The sequence below is a fragment of the Stenella coeruleoalba genome (genome assembly GCF_951394435.1).
Source record: "Stenella coeruleoalba genome assembly, chromosome: 1".
NCBI lineage: Eukaryota > Metazoa > Chordata > Mammalia > Artiodactyla > Delphinidae > Stenella > Stenella coeruleoalba.
In genome coordinates, this window is record NC_137169.1 from 112,111,816 (window position 1) to 112,130,397 (window position 18,582).

At 38.0% G+C, this 18,582-nt stretch overlaps 1 protein-coding gene across 4 annotated transcripts in view; it reads right to left on the bottom strand.

The window, feature by feature from the left end:
* The window catches only part of GON4L (gon-4 like), an 87,345-nt gene that overhangs the window by 48,225 nt on the left and 20,538 nt on the right, over nt 1-18,582 (bottom strand). For all 4 annotated transcript variants that reach the window (XM_079904682.1, XM_079904680.1, XM_079904681.1 and 1 more), the window contains 8 exons: nt 14,124-14,317; nt 13,327-13,401; nt 13,099-13,149; nt 9,885-9,935; nt 9,475-9,570; nt 8,488-8,607; nt 7,740-7,910; nt 4,097-4,289 (listed from right to left, as the gene is read on the bottom strand). In XM_079904682.1, the coding sequence (XP_079760808.1) occupies nt 4,097-4,289; nt 7,740-7,910; nt 8,488-8,607; nt 9,475-9,570; nt 9,885-9,935; nt 13,099-13,149; nt 13,327-13,401; nt 14,124-14,317 (951 nt within the window). The remainder of the gene's footprint in view (nt 1-4,096; nt 4,290-7,739; nt 7,911-8,487; nt 8,608-9,474; nt 9,571-9,884; nt 9,936-13,098; nt 13,150-13,326; nt 13,402-14,123; nt 14,318-18,582) is intronic.

Consider the following 18,582-nt stretch of genomic DNA (forward strand, 5'->3'; position numbering starts at 1 on the left):
TTCTTTACAAATGTTGCTGAATAATGTAAGTTCTGGGGAAAGCCTATAACATATGGATACTGCACACACGTTTGGACCCCCATCTGTTTAGGTGCAAGAACTACAATAGACAGCTTCCGCCCATACCATACAAACGGGGGTCAGCCAATGTTCTCAGAGAACCCATTTGGCAAACATGTTGAAAAATCATTTAGGAAGGTTTCTTCTGAGTTCTGCTTAGCTTTTAGTACCCTGATTGTGGAACCTGCCCTCTGGGTCTAATTACTTTTTTGACTGATTGACAATGTCAGCATCTACCCAGCTGATCTCAATTTTGTGTACCCACCACCCCCCCCTCTAGTACAGCCTCTTATTTTTTGCAAATGAGACTCACTTTTAATAATATGCAGAGCAGATGGTACTAGGAACATGTGAAAATGGTTAGCCACGTAATACTACCAAAATAAACCAGCATATGGCTAAAGTTTGGTACTGTGATCTATATCTAGCATCATTTCCTATTTACCAGCACTCACAAAATTCAGCTGGTAGATCTGGGGATCCAAACCTATCCTAGTCATTGGCTCTATGTTCTCTTTTTTAAATCTATCCTAATAAGGAAACAAAAAACTACTGTTTTAAAGAAAGAGGATTTTCACCCTCCCCACTAACCATTATTCTATTTCCTCGATCAACCCTTATCATACTCTTATTTCTCCCAGACCAGTAGTGTCCAACCATCAGGATATATAAGAATTAGATACCTAGATGATAACCATTAGTGATTCTGATTCAGTAGGTATGGAGTGAGGTCCTGGAATCTGTATCTTTTTCTTTCTTTTTTTTTTTTTTTATTTATTTTGGCTGCGTTGGGTCCTTGTTGCGGTATGTGGGCTTCTCATTGCGGTGGCTTCTCTTGTTGCAGAGCACGGGCTCTAGGCATGTGGGCTTCAGTAGTTGTGGCACGCAGGCTCAGTAGTTGTGGCGCATGGGCTTAGTTGCTCCGCGGCATGTGGGATCTTCCTGGACCAGGGCTCAAACCCACATCCCCTGCCTTGGCAGGTGGATTCTTAACCCCTGCACCACCAGGGAAGTCCCTGGAATCTGCATCTTAACACCATCCAACAAATACATCCCTACACTCCCTGATTCTGATTCAAATTCTAGCGACAAATTATGAGAAACACCACCCAGAATCCCAAAATCCTGACAGCCAACTCTGTCTGGCCTTTCCTCCTCAACAGCCAGCACCTCAGCTCTTTCAACCAAGGTGATAACAATCAGGGCACCAAAGCTGCTGCCCTAATAACGCCATGAAAACCTGACTTAATTACTATCAATATTTTGTCTTAGCTTAGGTCTAAGGACAAAATGCAGAGCTTGCTTATGAAGTGTCACATGCATTTAAAAAATGCTTTAATGTCCCCTGAGACTTCTTTGATTGAGATATGTTCCTAGAATATTAACCTGGTTTCTAATCCTAGCAGTATAACAAATTGATTCTATAACACAGAGCAACACAATGAATTTCTCTGAAACTTTTACAAAATGGATAGAATTATCTTTGTCCCTGTTCACTCCTTTCTGCAGATATTTTTGAGCCTTGGTATCTTGGACCTTGAATGCATTGATAGAAAAAGGAAGTGTCAATAAATGAACTTCAAGAGAATAATAAATCCCCCAAAAAAGTGACATAAAAAAACTTCATGTATGTAGATGTGTACATTTTTCTGGGAAGTGGCTGAACAGCTTTCATCAGATTCTCAAAGGGGTAAGGGATGGAAAAGCTAGCAGCTTAGACTCCTATCAGAAGACTAATGCGATAATACATCAGTTGTTGATTATTAAGGAAATGACTCTCCAGTTAATATGTCAATGACTCAGCTGCAAATTTCATCCTTTTCTCCTTCATGCAAGTTTGTGCATTGCATTGCTTATTACCACTTCTGCTATAGAAGGTGGGTGGAGAAGAACAAAAATGCTAAAATTCAAACCAATTTGCTTCTTGTTACCTGTCTTTTCTAAATGCTCAGGGAATTTAAATTTAGGACTAAAATTCTTCCTATTGCCACATTAACGTGGAAAACTAAAAGGTAACGTCATATTTGAAAACTCTCACGGGAGGCACATCGAACTTTTATCAGTGATCCCTCTGCGGCATGAAATTGTCATCATGAGGAAAGGCTTTAAAGTTTTCTTTACACAATATTTGATTTCTTTACTCTAAGCACGTATTACCCTTATGGTTATAATACAAAATATAAGAGAAAACTCTGGGGAGCATATATTCTACAGAACCTAAATACATATTATCTCAATGTCACTTCCACCCATCTGATTCCTCTCTTGTCACTGTTGTCAAATATCTTTCAAAGGTCCATCTCAATTACCACCTTTTTCATGTTGCTATCTCTGGTCATGATAAACAATAATTCTCTCTCTTCTAAAACCTTAGAACAGAGTTTATGCCACTTTTATGGTGCATCTGAGTTCATTCAACTTCATTAATCTGAAATGTATCATGCATTTAACAATGGACCAGGCACCATTCATACATGTTTACTCCCTAACAAAATGATCACTTTCCTCTATCTCTCATAGAACCTAACACACTGCCTTGTAAAAGAAAGTACTCAATACTGAATGCCAAATTATATGCAATATAGTTATTAATAGCTTTATAAGGTAAATATGAGAACTTACTTTCTTTCATTCACTTATCCTAATTTATTCCTGGCTTTACCTACCCAAATATTTACTCAGTCTATTTCCATACAAGCTATATGTTCTCTTATTTATCTTAAAGCATTATCCTTTCAACACAAAAATCTTACAGTAGTTGTTCTTAGAAGACAGGGTAAAGAATAAAGATATGCTCTGTAAGTTGTCTGTAATTAAGTCTGATAGGACATCATGGGATCCAGAAATAGGAGCAATGAATTTGGCTACGGATTAAAGTGAGATAGTGAATGACTCTGTTCACATAAAAATGCAAGTAAGACTTTGGTTCAGTTATACACATTTTTTAAAAAGTGTGACTCTTCCACAACACAACCAGTATGAATATCCTGGTCACTCTCCATTGAAGAGAGTTAAAAGGAAACAACAATAGTAAAAAAAATTGCCCTGATTCCATCAAAAGAATCTGGAATCACTACAAACTAAATCAATCTCTCATTTCCTCTAAATTTACAGAAACACTGCACAAAATGATGAATGGTAACTGACTTTCATTATAGTATGCTTAAAAAAAAAAACCACCAAAGACAATTTTAACAATGTATTGTTTTAAAGTAAGAATTTTACTTATATTCTAAAACAAATAAGGGTTGCAGCAGGGATTCTTACACCATGTATGGCTGTAGTCAACATTGTTTCTGTCTGATCAATTCTCCTTCCCTACTTCTGGAAACACTGTCACTTCTTTTGGGTAACTGCTTACTCCAACCCCGTTGTTTACAAGGTGCTGCCAATCACAGGACTCCATGCTGAAACAGTCTCCCTATCAAAGCCATGCAATACCAAGACAGTGGGCATGTGATCAAACCCAACCAATCAGTTGTTCCTCTGGATTTTTCAAACTGAAGCCTGTAGCAGAGAGTTCTTCTGACGTGGGGACAAACCAAGAAGTGAATGATGTGCTTATGATCATAGTTCCAGCCTTGTAGAAAAAAACAGGTTTGAGAATGGAGTTGACTGACAAAAAGTAGAGATGACAGCTGTTGAGAGGGAAAGTGGGTCTCAATTCCACTGTAGGTTTTTCTGCTCTTCCCAAAGTCTGGTTTCATTCAACAAGTTGAGAGTTAGGATTCTCAACTTCAGCAAGTTGAGAGTTAGGACGTTTCACCTGCATCAGGAAGAACCTTAACTAACATGACAGTCTTCGAGTGAGTCAATGCACTCTCGTGAAATCATATGTAAAATTATATGTACGTTTATGTTTCAGGAGAGGAATCTTAGCATTCTAAAGATTCCCCAAAAGACTCTTTAACAAAAACAAAAAGGAGGGGGAGTGGAATTTAACCAAAAACACCCCTTTCTTTAAGCTTTTAACTAATGAAAATTTTACCAGAGACCATGGACAGAGTAGATATTAAATGCAAACAAAACCACTTACCTTCATTCCCCACATCATCATTCATAAGTCCCCCCAGCCACATCTTCCAATCCTCATCATCTGCTGTGTTGGGGTCATACATGTCTGGAGTGATGTCTGGAGCTCGGAGCTCTGCCTCTAGTTGCCCCAGGGGAACATCTTTCAGAGGCATCTTAGAGCGAGTTCGGAATGCAATGAGACTGTCATCCATGGGCTAGCCAATGGAGAAGGAAATAAAAACATATCACTGAATGCCTAATGCTTTCAATTTCTCCAAACTTCATCATATCCTGTGTGTTTCTCTTCTTAGCTTAAAACACAAGGTCTCTTCTCTAAACCATATGGATTTATTATTCTTTGTCTGAGAAACTTTAAGGATAATGATATCAAATTTTTTTTTGTAGGAGCCAACGTCTTTTTTTTTTAAAGGTTATACTCCATTTATAGTTCTTATAAAATATTGGCTATATTCCCCTTGTACAATATATCCTTGCACCTTATAATGATATCAGTTTTAAAACCAACATTTCAGGAACATTTATAAGAGCTTTATTAAGATATAATTTACACACCATAAAACTCACTCCTTTAAAGTGTATAACTGAGTGGATCTTACTATATTCACAGACTTGTGTGACCATCACCACTATCTAATTCCAAAACATTTTCATCACCCCAAAAAGAAAAGCCATTTCCCTTAGTGGTAGCTCCCCATTCTTCCATGATCCCAGTCTCTGATACCCACTAATCTTTCTGTCTCTATGGATTTGCTTATGCTGGACATTTTATATAAAAGGAATCATAGGGACTTCCCTGGTGGTCCACTGGGTAAGACTCCACGCTCCCAATGCAGGGGGCCTGGGTTTGATCGCTGGTTGGGGAACTAGATCCCACACGTGTGCTGCAACTAAGAGTTCACATACCGCAACTAAGAGTCCGCATGCCGCAACTAAGAAGTCTACATGCCACAATTAAAAAGATCCTACACGCCACAACGAAGACCCGGCACAGCCACAATAAATAAATAAATAAATATTTTTTAAAATAAATAAAAGGAATCATACAATATGTGGCCTTTTGTCTCTGGCTTCTTTCACTTAGCATGTTTTCAAAGTTCATCCATTTTGTAGCATGTATCAGTACTCATTCCTTTTTTTTGGTAATAAAATTTATTTACTCTATTTTATTTTTGGCTGTGTTGGGTCTTCGTTGCTGCAAGCGGGCTTCTCACTGCTGTGGCTTCTCTCATTGCAGAGCCCAGGCTCTAGGTGTGCACGCTTCAGTTGTGGCTCACGGGCTCTAGAGCGCAGGCTCAGTAGTTGTAGCGCACAGGCTTAGTTGCTCCATGGCATGTGGGATCTTCTCAGACCAGGGCTCAAACCTGTGTCCCCTGCATTGGCAGATGGATTCTTAACCACTGCATCACCAGGGAAGCCCCTCATTCCTTTTTATTAAGAAAAAAAGAAATGAATAATGTCTACTCATACTCTTTGCCCATTTTTAAATTCGGTTGTCTTTTTATTGTTGACTTACAAGAGTTCATTATATATTACAGATACAAGACCCTTATCAGATATGTGATTTGCAATTACTTTCTCCCACTTTCTGGGTTGTCTCCACTTTTTTGATGTATCCTCTGAGGCACAAAAGTTTTTAATTGTGACGAGGTCCAATGTACCTATTCTTTTTGTCATTTGTGCTTTTGGTATTGTATTAAGAAACCACTGCCTAATCAAAGGTCACAAAGATTTACTCTATGCTTTGTTCTAAGAGTTCTATAATTTTAGCCCTTACATTTAAGTCAATAATCTATTTTGAGCTAACTTTTTGAGTGTGGTGTAAGGTAAGGGTCTAACTTTCTACTCTTGCATGTGGATTTCCAGTTGTCACAGCACCATTTGTTGAAAGACTATTCTCTTCCCATTAATTGGTCTTGGAACACTTGTCAAAGATTAATTGACCAATAAATTTAAGAGTTTATTTCTAGACTCTCAATTCTGTTCTACTGATCTGTATGTCTATTCCTTTCTTTTTCTAAAAAGATACTTTAAGAGAAGTATCTTTTTTTTATTTTTACTTTTTAAAATATTTATTTATTTATTTGGCTGCTTCGGGTCTTAGTTGTGGCACACAGGATCTTTTGTGTGGCATGAGGGCTTCTCTCTAGTTGTGGTGTGCAGGCTCTAGAGCGTGCGGCCAGTTGCGCGTGGCCAGGAGGAAGGATAAGCTGGGACGAAGTGAGAGAGTAGCATTAACATATATACACTACAAAATGTAAAATAGACAGCTGGTGGGAAGTAGCTACACAGCACAGGGAGATCAGCCCGGTGCTTTGTGCCCACCTAGAGGGGTGGGATAGGGAGGGTGGAAGGGAGAGCATATGGGGATATATGTATACATGTAGCTGATTCACTTTGTTATATATGAAAAACTAACACAACATTGTAAAACAATTATACTCCAATAAAGATGTTAAAAAAAAAAATAATAACTGGTTGGGACTTCCGTGGCAGTCCAGTGGTTAAGACTCCACGCTTCCAATCAGAGGGTGTGGGTTTGATCCCTGGTCAGGGAACTAGGATCCTACATGCCACGCAGCACAGCCAAAAGAAAAATAAATAAATAAAAATTTTTTTAAAAAAAGAAGAAGAACTGTCTAATGATGGAATTTAGAAAGTCATCCTTTGACAGTAACCATAGTAATGACTGTTTCAATCAAGAACAAGCAATGGATGTTAAAATTAGTGGGTGAAAAGATATTTTGCCTCAAAGATACATATTAATTTAAAAATGGAAAAATAATAATTTTACAGCGAGGAAAACAAGCAGACACCACCTTAATCATGTGATCAAATTTAACATGATGGAATTTATGTGCCTCCTGATATGATGCAATAAAAAGGACATATCACTTTTGTGATATTTGTGCCAAAAGTGCATAACCGGAATCTAATTATGAGGAAGTATAAGAAAAGTCAAAATTGAGGAACATTCTGTAAAATAATTGCTCTATAAGGTTCAAAAATGTCAAGGTTACGAAACTTTGAGAAACTGTTCCCAATAAAGAGTCTAAGAGAAAAGACGACTAAATACAACACGTAATCCTAGACTGGATCCCGGATCACAAAAAAAAAAATCATTTTTCTTTTGTTTTATATAAAAGATATTATTGGGACAATTGGCAAAATCCAAATAAGGATTTTAACAGACTATTAATATTATATATCCTTATTTTCATAATCAAATGTCCTCATCTGTAGGAAATATACACTAAGATATTTAGGGGTAAAAGCGCATCATGACTGCAACACACTCTAAAGCAATTCAGGAAAAAATAAATGTGTACAGAGAGAGAGAAAGAAGGAGAAAATGATAAAGCAATTGTGGTAAAGGTTAATATTTGAGGAATCTGGCTGAAGGTTGTTCCTATGTTCCACATTTTAAAATGCTCTCTGTCACATACCTTATTTCTTCCTTAGGAACTGCCATTCTCACTTAATTCTCACTTACAATAAAACAGTACAAACTAGAGTACCAAAGACCTATAATTTCATGACTGTTACTAACTGTATCAAAATTTAATATCTTCCCTTCTCCCTTCCCAATCTGAGCAATGACTAAATTATTCCATTTGACTTTTTCAGCAATTTAGAGTTATGTTTACCTGGAAAGAATCCATGCAGACTGGACTGGAAGCCAGCTCCTCATCTACTGCATGCAACTTCTCCATGAAAGTACTATCCTTGGTCTGTTTGGGCTTTGGTGGGGGCGGAGGCCCCATGGGCACCACCTCAGCACTGATGTGCCTAATGGCAGGTGTGGTGACTTTCTCAGCCTGATTAAAAGGGGCAAGTATGTTAAAAATTAAAGGGAGGAAGGGAAGAGAAAAAAAAAAAAGCGGGAGGAGAGAAGCATGTCTTTCATATGCTAGCAATCTTTCTCTTTCCATTTAGATAGAGGTATATATAAAAACAAAGGCACTGTCAAGTACATTAATCTAGTTAGGTTTCATCCTATTTCCAATGAAGCCAACAGGATGCTACTTAGGTTATCAAAAGCGGGGAAATACAATAAAAATGGCTTTAGAATAATATTAGAAAACACATACAAAAAAGAGAAGGGTAGAAGGAAAGAAACTCTGCCAGTCACTCACATTTGGCCCCTTAATAAGAACTCTCCCTGTCACTGAGTTCCAGTTTTGTCTTAACTGTTCACTGACTTAAGGGAATTTGAAATTCAGTTATAACTAGTCACAAATACCAGGAAGAAAATGGCATGATTACTGATCTCGAATCATGTTTGGCAAAGGGTGACAGCTTAGAATCACCATGGATAAATGATCCATTTATACAGTTAAATAATCTACTTATAGAGCATCTCTAATTTATCTTGCTAGTATGATGTGGATTTACCTCTGATAATATGCCACTCTCCTCATCTGTTTCAGTCATCTCAGAAGACTGCCTCAATCTGGATTTCTTTGCCCCACGTGGAGACGAAGCAGTGCTTTCAACATCACTTTCCAATAAACTCTACAAAACAAATCCAGTTCACTTTCATATGTATGCCCCTACCTCATTCACTGAGTTTGAAGTACCTCAATAGAATGAATCACAAAATATCAATCACTGAATTAGAGTAAGAATAAAATTTAAATAAAAGCTTAATTTGCTGAAGGTAGGAACAGGGATCAGATCTCTATCCTCATCAGCATTGTAAACTCTGTAAAACTGTAAGGCATTGATTTAAAATCCTTTAACAGACAAGTCAAAGAACAAATTAAGAAATAGAATATTACATTAACTATGAAAATGAACGAACTATAGCTACAAGCAACAGTATAAATGCATCTCAAATGACTTGTGTTGAACCAAAAAAAAAAAAAAAAAGCCACACAAAGAACAGACTATTGTTCCATTTACCTAAGGTTCAGAAACAGTAAAAAATTGAACACAGTGTGTAGAGCTGCATGTTTAGGTGATATAAGTAGAAAGATAAGCAAGGAAGTAATTACCAAAAAGTCAAGATAGTGGCTGTCTATAGGGGAAGAAAAGTGACTGTGATAAGAGGTGTCTGGCAATGTTATACTTAATGACTTTAAGGAAGTTTCATAAGGATTAGCTTTATAGTTATTTAAGCTGTATATTTTTTTATCCTATGCACAGTTCTGCATGTTATATGTGTGTTATATTTCATAATACAAGACATGAAAAAATCAAGGGAGCATGAAGAGGAGTCACAGTCTTAGATTTATGCAAAGAAATGAGTAGAAAAAAGAACTGTGTTTCAACCCTCTGTATAGAACAAGTGATATTACTAAGGAAGCAAAGTACACTCTGCCTTGTGGAGCCAACTTTTTTCTATATTACCAACTAACAGTCACACAGGTAACCACTGACCTCTTCAGCAGTCTCATCTTCTTCTTCATCATCGGGCTGGTACTCTTCATCTGAGGAATCATCGTCTTCAAGGTGGATATCCACAAACTGAGGAGGCTACATAAGTACAATTATAGAAAAAAATAAAATAATAGAAAACACAAATCATATGTATTTGGGAAATAAAGGGAAGAAAGCAGAGCAGGAAAAAAAAAATCCTAAGAGCACAACAAGCAGCTACAGCAAGTAATAAGAGGCAGGAGTTAAAAAGATTTCTAGCATGAGAGTCAAACCTAAGACTAATGAAATGGAAAAAAACAAACCTGGAATTTAAATAAATACACAGGTCCAAAAAAGTTAACAAATAGAAGCATTTCGAAACTGATGAAGTCTTTCTGGGAAAGAATAAGAATTACCTCTTCCAACTTTACCTTAATTTCATTGGCCTTCTTAATTGGTGAAATATTCCATGTTGGAATTACCTACCAACAAAGAATATAAACAGTTAAGTTCCGTTAACCAAAATAGACTATTTTTCATTTTTACTTCTTTACCATCACAAGGAGCCATCAGACTAACACGTAGCTGCAGTGATGTAGGGGTACTGATCTACACTGTCAAATATTTGTCAGAGCTTGGCAGAAGAAAAGGAAAGATGAATCTATTTCCATCATTAGCATCTCTGCCTTAAACCTAGTAAGAATCTGTATTACCCATAAATGGACAAAGTGTCTATATTGTCTACTTTATATTACAGCTTGGGTTCACATAGAATAATAAATATGAAAACTATTTATAAACTACAATAGTACACAAACCTAGGATACTACAGGTGACAGCAGCCTTTTGCCATCAGTATGTCTTAATCAATTACATAAATCCACCATAAGTATGCCTCCAAAAAGCTAGCCATGAAAAGTTCTTAGGGAACGATTTCGGGGTGAAGTGTCAAGTCGTACACAACTTCTTTTCAAATAGTCCAGGAAAAAACAAGATAGACACAGAGAGAGATAAAGCAAATATGGCAGAATTTAACATTGTTATATCTAGATGGAATCTAGATTCACCGTAAAATTCTTTTCAACTTTTTCAGGATTTTAAAACAATAGAGGGGCTTCCCTCATGGCGCAGTGGTTAAGAATCCGCCTGCCAATGCAGGGGACACGGGTTCGAGCCCTGCTCTGGGAAGATCCCACATGCCGCGGAGCAACAAAGCCTATGCACCACAACTACTGAGCATGCACTCTAGAGCCCGCAAGCCACAACTACTGAGCCTGTGTGCCGCGACTCCTGAAGCCTGAGCGCCTAGAGCCCATGCCCCGCAATGAGAGAAGCCACCATAATGAGAAGCCCGCGCACCGCAAAGAAGAGTAGCCCCCCCCACCGCTGCAACTAGAGAAACCCTGTGCCCGTGTGCAGCAATGAAGACCCAATGCAGCCAAAAATAAATAAATAAAATAAATAAATTTTAAAAATAAAACAATAGAGGTGGTGGGGGGAAGTTTTTAAAGAATTCTTTAAAACCTCTTACATACTCCTGACACAATACCACTGGAATGCATAATTTCTTGACCATCTAACTGTGACCTAAACGAAATCATCATGAACAAAATCCAATAGACCATTAGGTTCTGTCTCTGTAAGGAGCCTTAGGCCCTCCACATCTCCTCAGTCCTGCCATGTTGTGGCTACTTATCTAGCTCTGTGGAGCCAGGCCCAATACAGGGTAAGGGGAATGATGTGATTCAGGTCCATACCTCTTCTCATGTTTGTTTCTAAACCAATCAATTTTCCTACTGCCAAATCCATCAGGAAGGAGTCAGTCTATTAAGATTAAGAAGCAAGAGAAATGGACTCTAATCTTTGCTCTCCCCACATAAACTATAGCCTTGGGTTGTCTACCTTCTCTGCAACTATATATGTGGTTGGTAGACATAATCCAGAGCCTGATTTGGATCTCCCTGGGTTTTTTTAAATCAAATATGGAATTAATGTTAATTATATTCTATGTCAGGTAGACTTCAGAGAACTTCTGTCACACTGATGGCTGCTTTCATCATAGCTACCACATGTTCATTTGTGATTACTTTCTGGAGAAACATGAAATTTCACTTTATGCAACCAGGGTTAGTCAATTAGACAAATATATACAAATATATATATATGATGTGGCTGTCAAAAAAAGCCAGTGCATAGGGGGGCAGAATTTGCCACCCTAAAATGTATGTCTTTGGCATATTTAAAAAAAAAAAAAAGCCAATGCAACCTTAGGCTGCATTAAGGGAAATATGGAATCTGAACACTAAGGGAATAACCTAACTTTATTTTATTTTATTTTTTTTTTGGTATGCGGGCCTCACTGCTGTGGCCTCTCCCATTGCGGAGCACAGGCTCCAGACGCGCAGACTCAGCGGCCATGGCTCACGGGCCCAGTCGCTGTGCGGCACGTGGGATCCTCCCAGACCGGGGCACGAACCCGTGTCCCCTGCATCGGCAGGCAGACTCTCAACCACCGCGCCACCAGGGAAGCCCTATTTTACTTTTTTTTTTGGCTGCACCATGCGGCATGCAGGATCTTAGTTCCCTGACCAGAGACTGAACCTGTACCCCTGCAGTGGAAGCTCAGAGTCTTAACCACTGGAATGCCAGGGAAGTCCCAACCTAACTTTAATCTATACTAGTTAAACCCTATCTGAAGCACTAGATCCACTTAAGGCATACTTTTAAAAGGATATGGACAAACTTGGCACATGCAGAAGGAAAGGATCAGATTGGTGAAGGTACTCAAAGCCTTGTCACATGAAGACCAATAAAAAATTAGGGGACGTTTAGCAAGAAAAGAATGTTATAAAAAGATATATTGGTTTTCTTCAACTAGAGGAAAGGTCACGTGGAAGAGGAACAGACATTTCTTCTACAGGGCTACAAGGAACAGAACCAGACAAACAGACAAAAACTACAGTATGCATTTTGGGTCCATATGGCAAATCTTTCTTACTATCAGAGATAGAATGGACTCCCTCAGGACTATCACCTGCCTTGTCGCAGAAGGTAAGCACAAACTGGACAAGTGCTTGTTAAGCAGATAGAACACAGTGCCCAGCATCAAAGAGCTTGCTGTATCAGAATGCTTCAAAAGTCTTCAAGAGGTTCTCATACTTTAGTGTGCAAAAGAATGTACTGTTGTGCTTTCAACAGTGCATATTCCCAGGCCCTACCCATGGGTCCTGATTCCTAGGTCTGAGGTAAGCCCAAGAATGTGCATTTTTAATAAGCACTCTTGAGGAACCCCATACCAGGGTGATCTTGATGCAACTGGTCCCTGGAACACAATTTGAAATACACTACTTTAAACACTTCACCACATATCTCACAACATGAATAGAAAAACTGTCATCACTCATTGCTTTCAACCGCTCCAAATGGTTATCTACCTAGCACTTCCAAAAAAGCAACTAAAATAAAAATAAACTATGATAATGATTTCATATATTGCATCTCCACATGTCTATTTGCCTTTTACAAATATTTCTTTAAGGAGTCAAACCCAGATCATAATAAATATTTCCTATATTTTTTCCCTACAAATAACCTGGAATTATATACTATTAACAAAGCTAAATAAAGAAAAAACAGAACACCCACCACTCCTTTTTCCACCACTTCCTTCAGTTTAGAGCGTGTCATTTTGGGTTCCTAAGAAGGGAAAATGAGAAGAAAACAGTCAATAAAAATCATCGAGTGATTCTTGAGTTTGCCCCCAACTGCCAAATTATTTAAAAACTCCCAAGTGAGTTTGTAAACAACTCACTACACTTAGCCAGTTTACAGACAGTTCTGTTCCATGACATTGAAAGAACGATAACTACTCACAAACATTGGCATATCCTCCGTCTCACTGATGGCTGCTTTCATCATAGCGACTACATGTTCATTTGTGATTACTTCCTGGAGAAAGATGAAATTTCACTTTATGCAACAAAGATGTATCATCTAGATAATACTCATGTCTCTGTAACTCTGCTAGATATATGTAGAGGATAAACGAGAGCTAGATACCCAAATGATTTCAGATTAGAGTAGAGCAAGGCAACTGAAAGCAAAGAAGGAAGTTTTGGAGAGAAGCACACAGCTTCCAACAATGTAGCAAGCAAACGGACCAATCTCATTAGCTGATACTAACAGGAATGGCTCAAAAAAAAAAAAATTCTCAGGTTAACTATCTGCTTAAGAGAAACAGTAATAAACAGCAAAGGCTTTATAAATAGCTGTACTGCTACATAGCAAAGAAGAGTATTTGCATATGTGCAAAGGACTGTAAACTGTTAACTGGGCATCTTTTAAGACACATTGACCCACAAGAGTAAATCCACTGTGAACATTATCATCTTCCATTATCTTTGAATATGCTAAACAATAAACAATCAAATCAGTGGAAGGAAGCAGAGTAACAGTTTATCCTCCCAATTAAGTTCTTTCACATGTGTTCACATTTCAAACTTCTGCTGAGTGCAAAGAGAAGGCTACCCTGAAATGTAAAATATTTTGCCACAGGGAACTCACAAAATTAGTAATTCACACACCAAGACTCAAGAGTTTCCTGAGAACTTTTATTTGCTCCTGGTGAAAGAGTTCTATTCCCATTACACGGCTGCCCCCGTCTTACTCACATGAAGGATGTTTCGCACGTTGACTGCTGTTAGGTTGTGCTGCTTGGCGCCGTCCTCTAAGGTGCGGTCAAGCATGTCATCCAGCTTCAGGTCACAAGCCAAAGTCCCTTCTTCTTGACCCTTTCCATCTCTTTTCCTCTTGGTACCCTTTTTCTTTTTTCGCCTTTTCTCGTTTTCTTCACTGTCTTGCTCTTCTGCAAATAAACCAAGAACATCACAAGAATCACCAAAGCAACTGCTCCCGGAACTTAACCCAAAAAGCCACCAGTAAAAGAAAAGGCCAGCTGTCTGGCCCTGGAAATCAAAGAAGACTAAGATATAACAGCGGTGGTAAAGGCAGATGTGGTAGTACTGTTGTAGCAATAACACCTAACATTCACTGAATATTCCTTTTATGTCAGGCATTCTTCTACACACTTTATACATATTAATTCACTTACTCCTCATAACAACCCTATGAGGTAGGGACTATTATTTTTCCCACTGTACAGAGGAAGAAACTGAGGCAGAAAGATTAAGAAACTTTCCTAAGAGCTAATAATGACAAAGCCATGTTTTAAAGCCAAGCACTCTAGCTCTAGAACTCTGTCTTAATTATTACTCCATACTACCCAGATAATACATCAGAAACCCAGGTTTATGTCCCAGATCTATAACTTAACTGGGTTGCCTTGGCAATAATCTTATTTTTTTCTTTTATAAAATACAGATATCTTCCCATCAGGGATGCCACGCATATTAAGTGAAATAATATATATCAAAGTGCTTTATAGCCAATGAAATATTATACAAATGTAATTTATCATTATTATCATTACACTGAGTCAAGAAAAGAAAAAAACAAGGAGCAAATCAATAAAAAAAAATCCACTCTGATTAAAAAAGGGGGGAGGGGATGAAGTACCTCTATTCTACAAGAAAGGAGCACATATATAACCAGATAAAAGGAAAAGCTTCTTGATTATTAGAATCTGTTAAGTCTTGAAGTAGACTATCACGCAACACCAAAATGAGGTTCTCATCTCTCTGATACTTTTTGGTCTGCTACCGTCTGAAAACAAGGGGTTAGAGAAGATTAACATCAAGACAAACTTTTTGGTTTAAAAAGATTTTATGGGGCTTCCCTGGTGGCGCAGTGGTTGAGAGTCCGCCTGCCGATGCAGGGGACACAGGTTCGTGCCCCGGTATGGGAAGATCCCACATGCCGCAGAGCGGCTGGGCCCGTGAGCCATGGCCGCTGAGCCTGCGCGTCCAGAGCCTGTGCTCCGCAACAGGAGAGGCCACAACAGTGAGAGGCCCGTGTACCGCAAAAAAAAAGATTTTATGACCTTCAAGCTGCACCCTGGCAATGTTTACTCAGTGAAAAATTATTAGTAATTTCAAACAATTGCTTTTGCACTTGGGAATATATATCAAGAATTTGATAAATGTTCGTAACTTTCAATCCAATCTTCTTCTTAAGGAAATAATTACACATGTAAAGACTAATCAAGTTATTCATTTCAACATTAATTATTTTAGCAAAAACATGGAAAACACCTAAATGTCGACTGAAGAAAAACACACAACCTAAAAGTTGCAAGTTATGTTTTATTCAGGGACCTTACTGAGGACTACAGCCTGGGAGACAGCCTCTCAGATAGCTCTGAGGAACTGCTCCAAAGAGGTTAGGGAGAAGCCAGGATATACAGAAGTTTTCACTGGGAAAAAAAAAAAAAAATACATGTAATTGAACGTCAAAAGATTACTGCTAATCGCAAAAAAAGACATCTCAAGTTAATGATTTTAGTGCTTTTCTATGTAGAGGAATATGCAAGAGTCTTGGCTCATTGAAGTTATTCCTTAGCTATGCATCTTAACTATCTAGGGCCAGTATCCTGTTTTTCTCCAACCTGAATTCCCCTCAGGGTGCACCCTTTGGGGGTGGGGTGGGGGTATGGCTGCAGTGGCTGATGCCTTGACAGCAGGCAACATTCATTGTTTACTGAAAAGGTAGGCAACATTTTTTGTGTGCACAGCCAATATGAAAAAAATGATTAAGTGAACACTGGTACACCATGCACTGGACTGTAACTGACCCATTAAAAATAGTCTTTTTAAGCAATTGATGGGGGGGGGACAAGTTAAAAATGTCTACAAAGAGATTTTAATGATATGGAAAAAATTTTGATAATGATTTTTTTTTTTAAAGAAGATGTTGGGGGTAGGAGTTTATTAATTAATATATTTTTGCTGTGTTGGGTCTTCGTTTCTGTGCGAGGGCTTTCTCTAGTTGTGGCAAGCGGGGGCCACTCTTCATCGCGGGTGCGCAGGCCTTCTCAGTATCACGGCCTCTCTTGTTGCGGAGCACAGGCTCCAGACGCGCAGGCTCAGTAGTTGTGGCTCACGGGCCTAGTTGCTCCGCGGCATGTGGGATCCTCCTAGACCAGGGCTCAAACCCGTGTCCCCTGCATTAGCAGGCAGATTCTTAACCACTGCGCCACCAGAGAAGCCCGATAATGATTTTTAAGTAAAAAAAAAAAAAAAAAAAGTAGAATTCAAACATACACATCTTACATTTGTGTAACCTAAACAAAAAATGGGCTACCTTGAGGTACATCCCAACAAAGTGACAGATTCAAAAGAAATACAAAACTCTAGAATGCATCAGAAAAGTGACAAAGCTCTTTACTGATGGTCATTTGAGAAAGGAGCAAAAGGGGAATTACATAGCATAATACACAACAAAACTGTCTAAAAACCTTTGTACACATATCTTTTCCCAAAGTCTCTCTTCTCACCTCATTTACCCCTTTCCTCCATAAACTCCAAAACTCTTCTCTCTTCACCACACTTGAATCTCCTCTCTTTGCTCCTCCCTTCCCTCTTGCATCCTTTCTCATGTAGACCAATCTAGCCAGTTCTTGGTTTCTGCCATCCACCTTTCCCTTCTCATCTTACCAGTACTTAAACAATGACCTGGTAGTTGCAGAGCAAGAAAAGGATTTCTGACACCCAAAGAAGTTTTGATTCAGCTTCATATTCATATCCTATCATGTTGTTGGTAACACTGTCAATTGAAAAACTGACCCGGGGAAAAAAGTATGAAAGACACAAGTTAAAACTATTAATGTTATACCAGAAATAATAAAGTGCGTTATTAACGAAAAATTAACCTAAATAAATAAAATCTTCCTCACGAAATTTAGATCTACAAAATGTAACAAAAATTCATAGAAGTGGAGACCAAAAAAAGGAAATTTACAATGGAAGCAGCTAAAATTAATAAAATTTTATACAGATAGTTGATGAGGAATCAAATTGTCCTTTAAAACAGTGCTTCTCAAACTCTCTGTGGTGAAAAACTAGTCTTGTTTTTGACCAATCCACTGTAGACTCATACTTTTATAAAGTAAGAATATAGCCATAATGTCAAATGTTACAACATTTCTAAAGTTTTATTCTCAGTTTCCGTGATTTATTTTGTTTCAAACCAGTAACAAATAGTTCTCAAACTAGCACTGGTTTTCAGACCACACTTTGAGTAACACTGCTTTAAAATATACACTGAAAAACATTCAACCCCAATAAAAATACAATAAAGACAAACATAAAAAATAATTTTAAAGAACTGTGAAGAAAACTTATCACAAAATTAAAATGGAAATAACAAAATTCGCTGCAGAAAATACTTTTCAATGGAAAAAGCATTGGAGTTAGCATAATTCCCATTCAGAATGGCTATATTACAAACACAGAATCAAAGTAATCACTGTGGGGTTACACGATCTCATCTAATTACATCCCCCTAAATCACATCACACTTATTTCTCCTCTGATTTCTGATTTTAAGGCTGAGTTTAATAGGGAATGTGGGTCTATAAGGAAAATTGAACAAATTCTAATACATTGCACAGACAATCCAAGAAAGAACAGATAATTCAGTCCTATCTTACTCTGTTTTAGAACTAATCTATTATCTTACTTTTAAAATATTGGGATACCACTGACCCTAAGAATTCTAAAGAACTGAAATTTAAAAATTAAAAAAAGGAAAACAAAAGCAACAACAAAAAAGGCACTTCCCTGGCGGTCCAGTGATTAAGATTCCGTGCTTCCACTGTAGGGGGCGCAGGTTCGATCCCTGGTCAGGGAACTAAGATCCTACATGCCGCAGTGGCCAGCCAAAAATAAATAAATAAATAAAATTTTAAAATTTAAAAAATTTTACAAAGGAAGCCACTCTATAAAAATCAGACTAGAATAAAGAAGAATATCTAATTTTTCCTTCTATGAGAAAGGTGGGATGTGGCTAAAAACAAGGTATTTGCTGAGAAGCATATTTAATGATGTAAGCAGTAAGTTGAAAGTAAATTTGCACTGTAAATGTACTGCAAAATGGATGATGTCAATAAAAACATGGGTGGGTTCTGTAATATCTAAATCACCAAAGTCGCTTTGTTGTATGAAAATAGCTGCT